At 37.2% G+C, this 13,987-nt stretch overlaps 1 protein-coding gene across 1 annotated transcript in view; it reads left to right on the top strand.

Moving 5' to 3' along the window:
• MFSD14A (major facilitator superfamily domain containing 14A) overlaps nucleotides 1-13,987 on the top strand; it is a 33,070-nt gene that overhangs the window by 12,349 nt on the left and 6,734 nt on the right. The window contains exons 3-8 of the mRNA XM_027868266.1: nucleotides 4,002-4,064; nucleotides 5,291-5,418; nucleotides 7,148-7,262; nucleotides 9,911-10,129; nucleotides 10,641-10,754; nucleotides 11,541-11,612. Of these exons, the coding sequence (XP_027724067.1) occupies nucleotides 4,002-4,064; nucleotides 5,291-5,418; nucleotides 7,148-7,262; nucleotides 9,911-10,129; nucleotides 10,641-10,754; nucleotides 11,541-11,612 (711 nt within the window). The remainder of the gene's footprint in view (nucleotides 1-4,001; nucleotides 4,065-5,290; nucleotides 5,419-7,147; nucleotides 7,263-9,910; nucleotides 10,130-10,640; nucleotides 10,755-11,540; nucleotides 11,613-13,987) is intronic.

Genomic DNA, 13,987 nt, shown 5'->3' on the forward strand with positions numbered 1-13,987 from the left:
GCTAAGTAATGGGGTTAAGTGACTTGCCCAGAGTCACACAGCTAGTAAATGTTACATGTCTGAGGCCAGATTTGAACTCCGGTCCTCCTGAATCCAAGGCCAGTGTTCTATCACTGCGCCACCTAACTGCCCCAACTTCCATACATTCTTAATGAAAATACCAGGGCTGTGGAGAAGCTTCAAAGTTCAAACAGAAGAGGGGAGAGAAACATAAAAAGGCAAAAATGAATGAACACTGATAAAGGACTAAACAAGGATAAATTGCTTAACATGGCTAATAGAGAAATAAGTTTTGCATGATTTCACATGTATAATCTATATAAAATTGCTTGCCTTCTGATGAAAGGGGGAGAGGAGGGGAGGGAAGGAGAGAATTTGGAACTCAAAATTTAAAAAAAGTTAAAAAATTTTACATATAATTGAGAAATATTTAATGAAATAAAAATACATTGGGAGGAAGATAAACTGTTTACATTGAAATATGGAGAGATTCAATTCAATAAACATTTATTAAGCACCTCTTTTGTGCCAGGCACCTCTAAGCGCTAGAGTGCAGACAGAAGCAAAAGATAGCCCCTACTCTCAAGGAGTTTACAATCTAATGGGAGAGGCAACTTGCTAACAAATATATATAAAGCAAGCTATATACAGCATAAATAGGAAACAATTAAAAGAGAGAAAACTCTGAAATTAAAAGGGACTGGGGAAGGCTTCCTGCAGAAGGTAGAACTCTGTTATCGTCAGGATTCATAGAGGGAGCTCAGTTAGACTGGGATCCAAGGCCTGGAAATGGTTCTGTTATATTTTGATGATCTTAAGGAAAGAATGGAAAGGGGTCAGCCGGGTGGTACAATGAATAGAGCGCCAGACCTAGAGTCAGGAGGATCTAAGTTCAGATCTGGCCTCAGATGCTTGACACTAGCTGTGTGACCCTGGGCAAGTCACTTAACCCCAACTGCCTCGACCAAAAAAAACAAAAACAAAAAAGAATGGAAAGGAATACATTTGGAAGTTGAGGAAGAGAGGAAGATTAGGGAAAATTATCTCACAGTCAGGATCCACAAGTAGACATGTACAAGCAAGGAATCAGTAAGACATGAGGTCAGATTTGACCTCAGATACTTAGTAGCTTGGTGACCCTAGGCAAGTCACTTCACCTCACCTCTGTTTCCTCAATTTTAAAATGAGTACAATAACAGCACAAAGTAGTTATGAGGACTGAATGAGGTAATATTTATACAACACTTAAGCCCAGTGCCTGGTACATAATGAGCACTATATAAATGCTTATTTCTACCATCACCACCACCATTCACACACACTCACGCACTCACACTCACATACTCTCCCTCTCTCACTCAAAAGGGAAATAGAAGGAATTAGAGGGAGGAGAGGTTAAGGGAGAGATTAGTCCTAAGCAAAACAAACTCCAAGCAAGTACAAAAATATTTATACATCTTTGAGGTGGCAAAGAATGGGAATCTGAGGCGTTTCTATAAATTGGAGAATGAATGAGCAAGTTGTAGAATATAAATGTGATGAAATACTGTCATGCTGAACTGTTATCAGTATGATAATCAACCAGGATTCCAGAGAACTAATGATGAAACATGCTACCTACCTCCTGATAGAGAGGTAAAGGACTCAGAATATAGAATGAGACATATTTTAGACATGGCCAATGTGGAAATTTGTTTTAATTGACTCTGTATTTGTAGTGGGTTTTGTTTTTCTTGTGTTCTCAGTTGGGTTGAGGGGAGAAGTTGAGAAAAGGTGAAAAGTTAGGTTTTGGATGATTAAATTAAATTAAAATATTAAAAAAAAAAAAGATTCAATGAGGAACTACAATAAATTGCACCCCAGAACTACTCAAAAGTCAATCAGAACCTTCTCGCTAAAGGAACGGGTGCTGTTAGCAAAACTAATGCCAGCATAGGGAAGCAAGTTTGTAGCTTCCAGTGTGATCCGAGAAATGCTACAGGCAGGTGTAACCTGTAAGGATCTGTGTCTCAAAGCAACAAGAGCAAAGGACTCTCCTACAAAAGCCCCAAAATGGGGTGGACACAATCCGGCAGGAGGAACCTGGAAAGCTACCAGAAGAGGCAATCAGTGCACCGCAGCAGCAATCATCAGGAAAGCCCCAGGGCTCTGAGGTCTCGAATACTCTGCCCCAAAATATGATAGTGATCCCTGAATAGCCAGTATTCTGAACCTTACAAATGCTGAGGGGCTTAACCCTGGGAGGTAGAAGTCAGCCCAGGTGACCCCAAGCAAGGCCAAGTAGGGCTTCTCTGCAGTGGGGGGCAGAGCCTGGTCTTGGCACAGTACCCCAGTTCAGAAAGTAAAGGTGGGAGAGATACAAAAAAAGTGACTACCAAGTTGAAAAAAAAATTGTAGATTTGGAGTTAAAGGAGATGTATAAGAGAGGTGTTGTGAAGCTATAGAGGACAGTATTTGACAAGAGATTGTGCATGTGAGATAAATGCAAGTGAGGAGTTGATGATAGTCAGGGTGTGAGTCTGGATGACTTGGAGGATAATGGTGCCCCTTACGTTAATAGGAAAGTTGGGTTCTGTTTTGGCCATAATAAATTTGAGATGTTTATAGGACATCCAGTTCGAGATGTCCAAAAGGCATTTGGTGATGCTAGAAGGGGAAAGCTGGGGGTGTGTGTGTGTGTGTGTCTGTGTCTGTGTCTGTGTCTGTGTGTGTGTGTGTAAATTCTTAAAAATTTACAGGCTCCCTAAAATCTATCCATGGACTCCTTTGGAGCCTGTGGACTCCAAGTAAACCCCCTCACAGAGAAAAAAGAGAAGGTGTCTTGAGTTGAACATTTAAGGGAAACACATTTACTGGGCATGCTGTTAGATAAAGATCTAGAAAAGGAGACTGAGAAAAGAATGTGATGTAGTCATAAGCAATTTTGCTGTTCTGGATTGTCCTCTGAAACTTCTCCATCATACTCACATCCTCTCTGAAATGTGGTACCCATAACTGATGATCACAGTATTCCAGATGTTGTCTGACCAGGGAAGAGTGCAATAAACCAGTCACCTCCCTGATCCTGAATAGCATGCCTGACTTTTTTGGTTCCTGTATCACACTGTTGGGGATTTGTAGTGAACTTAGAGTCTACTTAAGTCCAATATTGGTGGAATTGTAAACTGTAATATTTTTAGAGAATGGAACTATCAGTGTCATTTGACCCAGTTCCGTTACTGGGAATATGCCTTGATGAATGTTATTAAAAACTAAATAAAAACTTTCTTTCAAAAATTTACATAGCAGAATTATTTGTAATTAAAAAAAAAAGACTAAAGGCAACCTGTATGTCTGACAATAGGAAAATTATTAAATACATTTTGGTACCTTAATAAAATGGAATGCAGTTACCATAGAAAAATAGGAGGAATATAAAGAAATTTGACAAAACCATGGAGGAATTTGTCGGATACTAATGCCCCCTCTAGTTAGCCTACTGGCTTTTATAAGTCAGTCACCAAGCATTTATTAAGCACTTAGAATGATTTTCTAGGCACTAGGGATACAAAGACAAATGAAACCATCTAGAGCTTACATTCTATCAGGGGAATCAATGTGTGCATAAATAAATATATATATTACAAAATATGTATGAAGTAAAATTTTTTGGCAGGGATAGGTGCCAACAACTTGGGGTATCCAGGAAAGACAATGTACAAGGTGCCACTTCAACATAGTTTACTGGTTTTTGTTCAAACAAATGGTTATGTAATATTCACTTATGATGCTATTCAGTAAACATTCATGGAGGTTGTGTAGATACAAATTTATATTAGACACTGTACAAAGGAAGATATAAAATAAAACAAGAGTCCCTTCCCTCCAAGAACATGTTTTCTCATATACATTTTCACATGTTTTTATGAAATAATAATAACTAGTTTTTTATGTAAAGATCTGTTTTTGTATTGAATGGTATAACTTTTAATGGTGTTTATAAGATTATTATTGTTTTTTAGGTATTACATGAAACCTTCCCTAAACATACATTTCTAATGAATGGCCTCATTCAAGGAGTAAAGGTAGGATCAATTTTTTTATTCATATAAACACACACATTCACACAGAGCTGTAAACAGACTGTAGTAGAAATTTTAAATGTTACTTTATTTCTCGTAATTTTTTGTAGCAAACAGTGGTGTTTGGTGAACTGCATAATTTCTTGTAGACGACACTTTTTGTATCTACTGTGTAGTTTTTATAACTGATAACATAATTTCTCTTGCAACGTATCCACCTTTGAAATTAGCCATTTTATGACAGAATGCTGTATTTTTCATTTGTTGGGCATCTTTCCAGAGATTTTTTTTTAATAAAGAAATTAAGATTGTAGAAGTAGAAACAAAAAGAATTCTTGGACCTTCTGTATACGGCATAGATTTCTCAGTGATGTACTCTTTTTATTCTAGGTTAGATTTGATAGTCACTTTTAGAAATATCAAGTACAGTAACATTTCTCTTAACATGTGCCAATTCTCATGGAATTGATCATAGTGATAATCTGTCATGATTCAGAATTCAGCTAGATCTTTTTGTTTGACTGTTGGAGTCCTTCAAATGGTTACTATTGTCTGAACTATTTCCTTCCTTCCAGAATTTTGATAGAATAGGGGCAGCTAAGTGGCGCAGTGGATAGAGCGCTGGCCCTGAAGTCAGGAGGACCTGAGTTCAAATGCGGCCTCAGAACAAACACTTGATACGTACTAGCTATGTGACCTTGGGCAAGTCACTTAGCCCTGATTGCCTCACTTAAAAAAAAAAAAGGCAACAGAATTTTGATAGAAGATGAAGAAAATAGAAATTATTTTCACCCATGTAAAGTTGTGTTTCAGAATCAAAACTTTGGGGTTTTTTTCTTAGTCTTTTTCGTTTGTTTGTTTTTAGGCAGTTAGGGTTAAGTGACTTGCCCAGGGTCACACAGCTAGTGTCAAGTGTTTGGTCAGAGGCCAGATTTGAACTCAGGTGTTCCTGACTTCAGGGCCAGTGCTCTATCCATTGCGTCACCTAGCTGCCCCTTTTCTTAGCCTTAATAATACTACCAGGGTTGTTGTTATTGTTGTTGTTTCAAATGTGTTCATGAAATATAATGTTTCTCTGAAGGACAATATTAAATTATAGTGACTGCAAACTTGTTATATTGGATACTTTATTATAATTTACATATACAGTATGTCATATTTTTTATGTGAATAAAATGACTAGAATGTTTATATGAATTTGTGAAAGTCATTTTTAAAAATTGTTTTAGGGATTATTGTCATTCCTCAGTGCCCCTCTTATTGGTGCTCTTTCTGATGTTTGGGGTCGAAAGTCCTTCTTGCTGCTAACAGTATTTTTCACTTGTGCACCAATCCCATTAATGAAGATCAGCCCCTGGTAAGTAATTAGTTAAGGTTTTAGCAACTAATACAACCTTCCATACTCTCTCCCATAATTTCTCCCCCCCCCTTTTTTTTTTAAACCTATGGGGTTAGGTTTTCCTCCCCTACCATGAACTTGCCTTTGACATTTGTTAAAAGACTTTGAGAGAATATAGTAATCAAATCATGAATTGTAGGGTTTTGAAGTTGGAAATTACCTCAGACTAGATGATCTTCAATACTTCCATTTTACAGATGAAGAGAATTAGGTCTGGGGAGTTTAAATGATTTATTCAAGCTTACTCAGCCTGGGCAAATCCTAAGCTTCCTGTCCTCTGACCGTTTTCCTTTATATTTCACTGAAACTTTTCATGTAGTTAGTTCTTTAATGCCCATGGTCATTTTTTTCGACAAAAATAGTTATATAGTGCTGGATTGGTTTAAGATCTTAATCTGAATAGATACTGTGCTTTTATCTACCCCAGTTGTAGCCTTCTCTTTAAGGTAAGAGAATGTACAGAGGAGTATCTGTGGCCAGTCCCACCTGAATTCAGTTCTGTTAAATTGATAATGATATCTTCCTTCTTCTATGTTATAGGACCTATGTTATAGGTCCCAGGGCCAATCCCCTCAACCTTAGTTCCTTTAACTACCCTAACTTTCACAGTGAATATACATCTTTCATGTTGTAAATTCTTGGTTATTTCTATTGTATTCGTACACCTATTATATATATGTATATAAGTACACACACACACATATATATCCTCCAAAAAGCTCCCATCTTGCAGTATGCATCTTATGCTTGAAGTTGGTCTAGTTTTAGATCATTATAGCATAGATGGTTAAACATTTATTGAAAATTGGAACTTCAGTAGGTAGCTCTTCCTGAACTAATCACAAATGTAGAGTAAACCTATCTTTGAAGAACAAAATAAGTTTTTCTGAAAGTGTACAGAGACAGAACAAAGAATTTATCATGAAAAGCATATTTTGGAAAAAGATAAACAAGAAAAAAGGTCCTCTAAGTGGAATGACTATTTTGAAAGTTTTATTATTTCACGGAATCTACACAAGAGTTTTTTACAACTGGAAACATCGATACTACAATAGGAATTGCTTACAGTGAAGTTCCATATCATTATCTCCAGTTAACTGTGGAACAACTATATATAATAAAATAGTTGAAGTTTAGTTTTGTTTTGTTTTTTTTAAATCCTTGCAGAATGCTGTTTGGTAATTTTAATGTCTTCCAGATTTACTCAGGAATGCCACCCTAACAGATTTCTTCTAATTCCGTTGGTTTAGGCATAATTTAGAGAATAAAAGGTAGCTTGTTGAGTAGCATTGTATATTTGTACCTACAAAATAAATGTTGACTAGCATGTTACTCAATTTAACTTATTTATTGTTAGGTAAAATGGCAAATATGATAGAATGGAGCAGCTCCTGTTTATTTTAATGAGTGTCTGTAAGGGTTATAGGATCCTCAGTAGTTAGGTATAGAATCTTATGAAATAGTTATTTCATTAATTCAGGTCTTTTTGTCATGTGGTTTCTTCTAGCCCTATTTTGTACAAACCATTTATAAAAGTTAAATTGTTAGAAACAGAATGAGTTAGTAAGTAGCTCCAGGAAGATATTTACTGTTTGAATTCAACCATCTTTACTCTGATTCACTTGTAGAACTTTGGGAGGAAAATTCTAATTGTCCTAACCATTTCCTGTTGGTTATCTGCTTCTAGGTGGTACTTTGCTGTTATCTCTGTTTCTGGGGTTTTTGCTGTGACATTCTCAGTGGTATTTGCATATGTAGCGGATATAACTCAAGAACATGAAAGAAGCATGGCTTATGGGCTGGTATGTGTTATTTGCTAAGATCCCTGAAAGATGTTTTCATTCTTCAGACACTACACAACATGTTCCAGCAGCAACCCTGTCTTACCACTAATTGGCCTTGAACCATTCAGATTTTAAAGAGGAAAAAAAGGCAAATAACCACCATCTAAGTCAAAGCTGTTACTTTGAGGAACTAATCATGTCAGAAAAAAAAAATCACAGGACTCGTTGACTTTCAAAAGTGGGGGGGGTGGCAGCGTCAGAGGAAAGAGCGGTGTGTGTATTTGAAAGATGTTACAAAGGTGAAATCAACAGGCCATGACAACAGATTGGATATAGGAAATGAGAGAGAGTGAGAAATGCAGGATCGAGCCTGAGGACCTGGGAGGATGACATTGCACTTTTCTAGTACTAGGGAAGGTATGTGGTAGGGAGATTTTAGGGGGGAAAGATACTGAGTTTGGTTTTGGACATTTTGAATATAGTATGTCTACTGGAGTTCAAAAAGTCTAAAAGGCATTTGGAGATCCAAGATTGTAGGACAGGAGAAAGTCTGGGGCAAGACAGGTAGATTTGAGAGTCATTGGCATAGAAGATGGTCAAATACATGGGAACTGATGAAATCACTAAGTGAAGTAGTATTGAGGGAGAAGTGGCCTAGGGGCACCTATGGTTAGAGGGTATGCTCTAGAAGAGGATCCAGCAAAGGAAACAGAAGGAGCCATCAGATAGGTAGGATGAGAACAAGGAGAGAGTGGTGTGCTGAAAGTCTAGAGAGAAAGAAGTATCAAGGAGGATGTATCAGGGAGTGAACAATTGTGTCAAAGGCCGCAGAAAGGTTGAGGAAAATGAAGATAGAGAAAAAGCCTGTGCTTTCACAGGATTTTTAAGGGGGAGCTATATTAAGGATACATTAAAGGAAAGAGGCATTTGAGAGAGGGAGAACAGTCAGTAGAAAAGTGAGAGGTAAAGATGGACTAAAATACATTAGTAGTAATATTTGTAAAGACAGCAGGGCAGATGTGAGAGATTGGGTGATGACGGTAACATCAACGAGACTTGGCAACTAATTAGATGTGGAGGAATGTCTTATAAGAGTCAAAGATTTGAGGTTATGAACCACGATTACTGAAAGAATGGTAGTACTTTTGACAGAAATAAGGAAACTAAGAGGAGTAATTATTTCAATGGTAAATAGTTGAGTTGATTGAATTTATTAAATATTTCTTCCTTCTATTAATCTTATCATTACCCTAATCATGTCAGGGAGAAGCTGTTCCTGGGCTAAATATAGGAGCCTTTTCCTTTAGAAACTAGTTAAACTTTGAATAAGAATGATTTTAAACTATTTCAGTGCAGCTCATTATTTTAGAATTGATTGATTGATAAGGTTTTCTCATTCAGATCAGACCAAGGACTTATTTTGTAATATGTATCCTAAAGAGGCAATGAGGAGAGAATTAGGCATAGGGGACTTAGTATACTTCCGTAGCCCTGTTTCATGTCAGCTGCTTCTTATAGTTGTCCTATATTTGGCTTCATAGTTCATGTATCACTAGATTCAAGGATCTGTGATCTCTTTGGTGTGGAATCTCCCTCCCTCCATTATCTGTAATTTAGTAGATTGGCTTTAGTTACTTATGGTTCAGAGAAATCTGTGAATTTCTGGCCTAGAGAGAAATGTCCAAAATGTCAATCCTAACTCTATCCCCTCAGACATGACTCTACCCCAAGTCAATTTGAGGTAACATTAAAAGGAATCTTAAACAAGAAAAAGAATCATGATATGTTAAAATGTAATTTGGGATTAATATTTAAAAAGGTCACTATTTAGTCTCTTTCTGAATTACTCTTCTGGACTGGAAGGTACTCTACCCAGAGATCAATATCAGTATCATTATCAATGGAGGAGGATAGATTATAGTGGTTTTTCTTTACTACACTTTGATGATCAATTAATAATCCATTTACTTTAGGGGTGGAGAAGGCAGTGATCTAAATAGATTAGAGGCATTCAGTCTTTCAAAGTCAACAAGCTTTTATTAAGCACCTATCTTGTTTCCAGGGTCTGCTGTTAAAGCTAATTTCTACCCTTACCGTTTCCTTAAGAGAGGCCTTTTATTCTTGATCTCACTGACCTAGTCTATAAAGAGACAAGTCTGGAAAGAGTTTTTAGACCAGAGAAATATAATAATAACAATAATAATGTTTATATAGTACCAGAAGTTTTGCAGAGCATTTTATAAATATTATCTCAGTTGATCCTCACAACAGTCCTGGGAGGTGCGTGCCACAGTTATCCTGATTTTACAGATGGGGAAAATGAGGCAGACAGGTTAAATGACATCCCTAGTGTTACACAGCTACTAAGTATCTGAAGCTAGATTTGTAGTCTTCTTAACTCCAGGTCCAACATTATCAACTGTACTACCTATTTCTAGAGGAATCAAAAAAGGAGATTTTTTAAAAAATATGCTTCTACTAAAGCAAAGTGTTTTAAATGGTACAACGTTGTATCTACATTGGTGCACATTTAATGGGGAGTTGTGGAAGTAACAGAATTTGCAAGACAATATCTTCACTATATCAAGGGTACACATACACACACACACACACACACACACACACACACACAGAGCACACGGTTATATGCTCTTTATCTCTTGCAGGTTTCAGCAACTTTTGCTGCAAGTTTAGTAACCAGCCCTGCTATTGGTGCCTACCTCGGACGAGCATATGGGGACAGCTTAGTGGTGGTCCTTGCCACAGCTATAGCTTTGCTAGATATCTGTTTTATTCTTGTTGCTGTGCCAGAATCATTGCCAGAGAAGATGAGGCCAGCATCTTGGGGAGCACCCATTTCTTGGGAACAGGCAGATCCTTTTGCAGTAAGTTACTTATAAAAGTTATTTATGTCCCTCCCCCCCCCGAAAAAAAAGGTGAATAGCATGGATGGTAGGGTTGTTGTGTTTTTTAAGTTCTGAGGTCCCCCAACTGGGTAGTTATTTATTATTCAACTACTCAGATCTGTGATCTCATTGATGTGGAAGTTTCCTCAGCTTAGGTAAATTGTAACCTATTCATGTCTACCCATCCTCTGTGGGTATCCATGTTCTCCTACAAGTTTTCCAAAAAGTGTTTACCCAACATGCTGGAGGACTTCCTCACTTTCTCCTGACTGCTTGAGGATACCAGTGCAATGCTCTTACTCTCTGTCTCTTATCTGTCACCAATATTATTTATTATTGTTTTAAAAAATACATACCTAGATAATAAAGCTAAAAATATATGTAATGACAAGTTTGTAAAAAAAAAATTAAGCTAAAGCTTATCTTTACATATTAAGATCAACCCTTATTTTTGGTTTAAGATCTTATATTTGTCTCTTTCTTGTTCTAGTCCTTAAAGAAAGTGGGCCAAGATTCTGTAGTGCTGCTAATTTGCATAACAGTGTTTCTCTCTTACCTACCGGAGGCAGGCCAATATTCCAGCTTCTTTCTATACCTCAGACAGGTAAATAGTCTAATTCTGACAAAATGTAATTTTCTTCTTGGTTCAACCATAAATATTTGATATTTAATCACTACCAAAAAGTGTTTTTCAGGAGGGAGGCATTTCTTCCCTGCCATGGAGTTGCTTTTGGTTATAAAAGCAAATACTAGTTTTTATAGATAGCATTTTGTACAGTTGATCATTTTTCATGTTCCCTTTTGCAAAACAGGGATATATACAATGATGCTACTGAACTTTTTCAGAAGGATATGGGCTTTGATGGTCCTCCTTCCCTCTGTGTCCTTCCTTTGGTGTTCTTTGGTGCATTAAACCATTTCTATATTCTCACCTAGTTCCTTTGTGACCAATAGCAGACATTTGAGAGATATCTGGATAGAAATAACATAGAAATGTTTTGTCTTTCATCTGTATAGAGTTTAAATGGAGAATATTAGCTTTATATAGCACTAGAGATAAGATAGTTAGTTGTTTGTAAAATAGCCCTAAAGTGCCTGTTTTGAAATAATTTCCAATTGTTTTCTCCATATCACATAATATATTACTGGCATCCACTAACCAGAATCTCCCAAAGAAAGTATTTCTTATTAAATTAGGTATTCTTGGAAGGTGCATTAACTGTTTCAGACCTGTAAGATATTCTTTCAGTTCAACAAACATTTTATTGAATGCCTACTATGTGCCAGGCACTATTTCAGAGGTTTCTTCTACAATATAGTATTTATTATGTTGTTGTATATTATGCTGTAGTATTTATTATCTATTAACCTAAACTTTTTAAAACTCTAGATAATGAGATTTTCACCAGAAAGTGTTGCAGCATTTATAGCTGTCCTTGGCATTCTTTCCATTATTGCACAGGTAAGTCCTACTTCCGTACTTCAGCTTGAACCTCAGATGTTGAGGTTTTTGAACTATCCAGCAGCAATTTGCTACAGATACTAGTTGTGAGTGTCAGAGATAGTGTAGAGTAGTGTGAATGGAGTCAGAGACCTGTGTTTAAGTTACTTAGCCTCTCTGATCCAGTTTCTTCATCTGTAAAATAAGGGGTTTGGACTACATGTTTTCTGAGGCCCTTTCCAGCTCTAAATCTGCGATTCTTGATCACCACAGGAAAAGATACACTTGCCAGTCTTCTGGGAAAAAAATATTTTAACTGCTTGTTTAAAGGGATTTTTTTGTTTTTTTTGTTTGTTTGTTTTTGTTTTGAAAGAGACTATTTTAAAGTTGCCCACAAATTGTTCAAGAGGGGGAAAATGATTCTTTTAAAATGCAAGGTAATTGCCTAGCCTTGGATTTTTCTAAAATTGCAGGCAGTGGGTGTCACTAAGTGGCCCTTGTGGTGTATGACATAGGCTTGTGAGAGAGAAAAGCAGAGTTATATGGTAATTTTGTTCATACAGTTGATTGACCTGATATGGGAGTGGGCAGTTTTTATTTCTGTCAATGTCTACTCACTCCTTGAAGAGGAAAATCAATTTCAGGAAAGGAATCTAAACTTCTCTTGTGTTCTTCCTCTTGAATTCAAATAACAGTTCAACCATAGTAGAGTATGTCTTGCTTCATTAGCTTTAATTTCACTTATATAAGGCCTTGCATTCCTCAGTAAAGATTAAAAGCTGGAAAGCCTAAAAATCTGTCTCATACCTGGTTGCCTGCAGTTAGCAGAATAGTCAAATTTAAAATCTAGCCCTGGGGACCAGCTGAAAAAAGACAGGCCTCAGTTTGGCTCTTGAGAAAGTTGCAAGTTAAATCACAGAGTCTGAATTGTCAAGGACCTCAGAGTTCATCTCCAGCCTGTGCATTTGTAGGAATGGAATCCTGCTACAGTATGGTTGATAAGAAGAGCACAGATGATAGTCAATCCTTTCTGCTTATGAATGTTTCAGATTGTTAGGAAGTCTTTCCTTTTATTGAACAGACTGCTTTTTTGGTTTGTTTGTTTTGTTTTTTTTGGTGAGGCAGTTGGGGTTAAGTGACTTGCCCAGAGTCACACAGCTAGTAAGTGTCAAGTATCTGGTCTAACACCGGATTTGAACTCAGGTCCTCCTGACTCCAGGGCCAGTACTCTATCTACTGTGCCACCTAGCTGCCCCCAGACTGCTTTTTTGCAATTTAAACTCATAGGCTTTAGATTTGAAGGGCCCTTCATCTAAGGCTCCCAGACTTTTTTATAGCATTTAATGTTAATATGTATTATTTTTAGAAAACGTGTAATAATTAAAGCTCCTGTGAATTTAGTACTGTTTCTAAGTTAATTTGCATTTGATCAATCCTAATATCTATATACACTGAAAAAATAATAAAACATGACAAATTTCCATTCAGTTGATGCAAAATAATAGCATTTATATAGCCCTTTAAGCTTGTAAAGCACTTTATTATCTACAACAACTATGTGAAGGCACTGTTATCATCTTTATTTCAGAGGAAACAGACAGAGAAAGGTTATGTGACTTGACTAGGGTCACACAGGTAGCATCTGAAGCAGGACAGTTTTTCCTGACACCAAGGTTCCTTGCTTTTATCCATTGCACCACCTGGCTACTGCTGACATCTATTTATGAATTCGTAGATATCTTGCAGTAATTGCTTTCCAGGGGTTTGTAGCTCAAAGGTTGGGAACTACTGATCTGCTCCTCTTTATTTTACAGAGCAGCAAACTGAGCTCCAGATAGATTAAGTGATTTGCGCAGTGTCACTCGAAGGACAGAATCGGCCTTTGAGCTACGTCAGCTAACTTCACACCCACCATTTCTTCCCCTCTCCCATTCTGCCTCCTCCTCCCCTTGTTACTCAGTCTACTTTTTTGCACCTTGACATGATAGTCCTGAAAGTACTTGCCTGCTTCCCCCCAACCCCAATCCCATCCCCTCCCTCCAGCTTTTCTCCTTTATGAGTTAGATGTATCCAGGTTCTTTGACAGATCACAGGATACCATGCTCTCCAATACTTGGATTATCTCAGTTGCTTACCTGGATATATTCTGGTTTTCAGTGTCCTTCCTAAAATGTTGTTAAGAATACCTGGTATAACGGAGGAGCTGTAGAAGACTTAGAAGACATTCCCTTTGTGACTTGGGCCCAAGCTTCCTCTTCTGTAAAAGAAAGAGGCTCTAAGGCGTTAGTCACTTCTAAATCCTGCCAACGTGTATGAAATCTTATGTTTTTTCATTTTTCAAATGAGAACATCTCCTGCCTGGTCTCTGTCATGTGTCATGGAATTACTGTAACATG

Source organism: Vombatus ursinus, unplaced genomic scaffold (assembly GCF_900497805.2).
Source record: "Vombatus ursinus unplaced genomic scaffold, bare-nosed wombat genome assembly UNPS02014787.1, whole genome shotgun sequence".
Lineage (NCBI taxonomy): Eukaryota > Metazoa > Chordata > Mammalia > Diprotodontia > Vombatidae > Vombatus > Vombatus ursinus.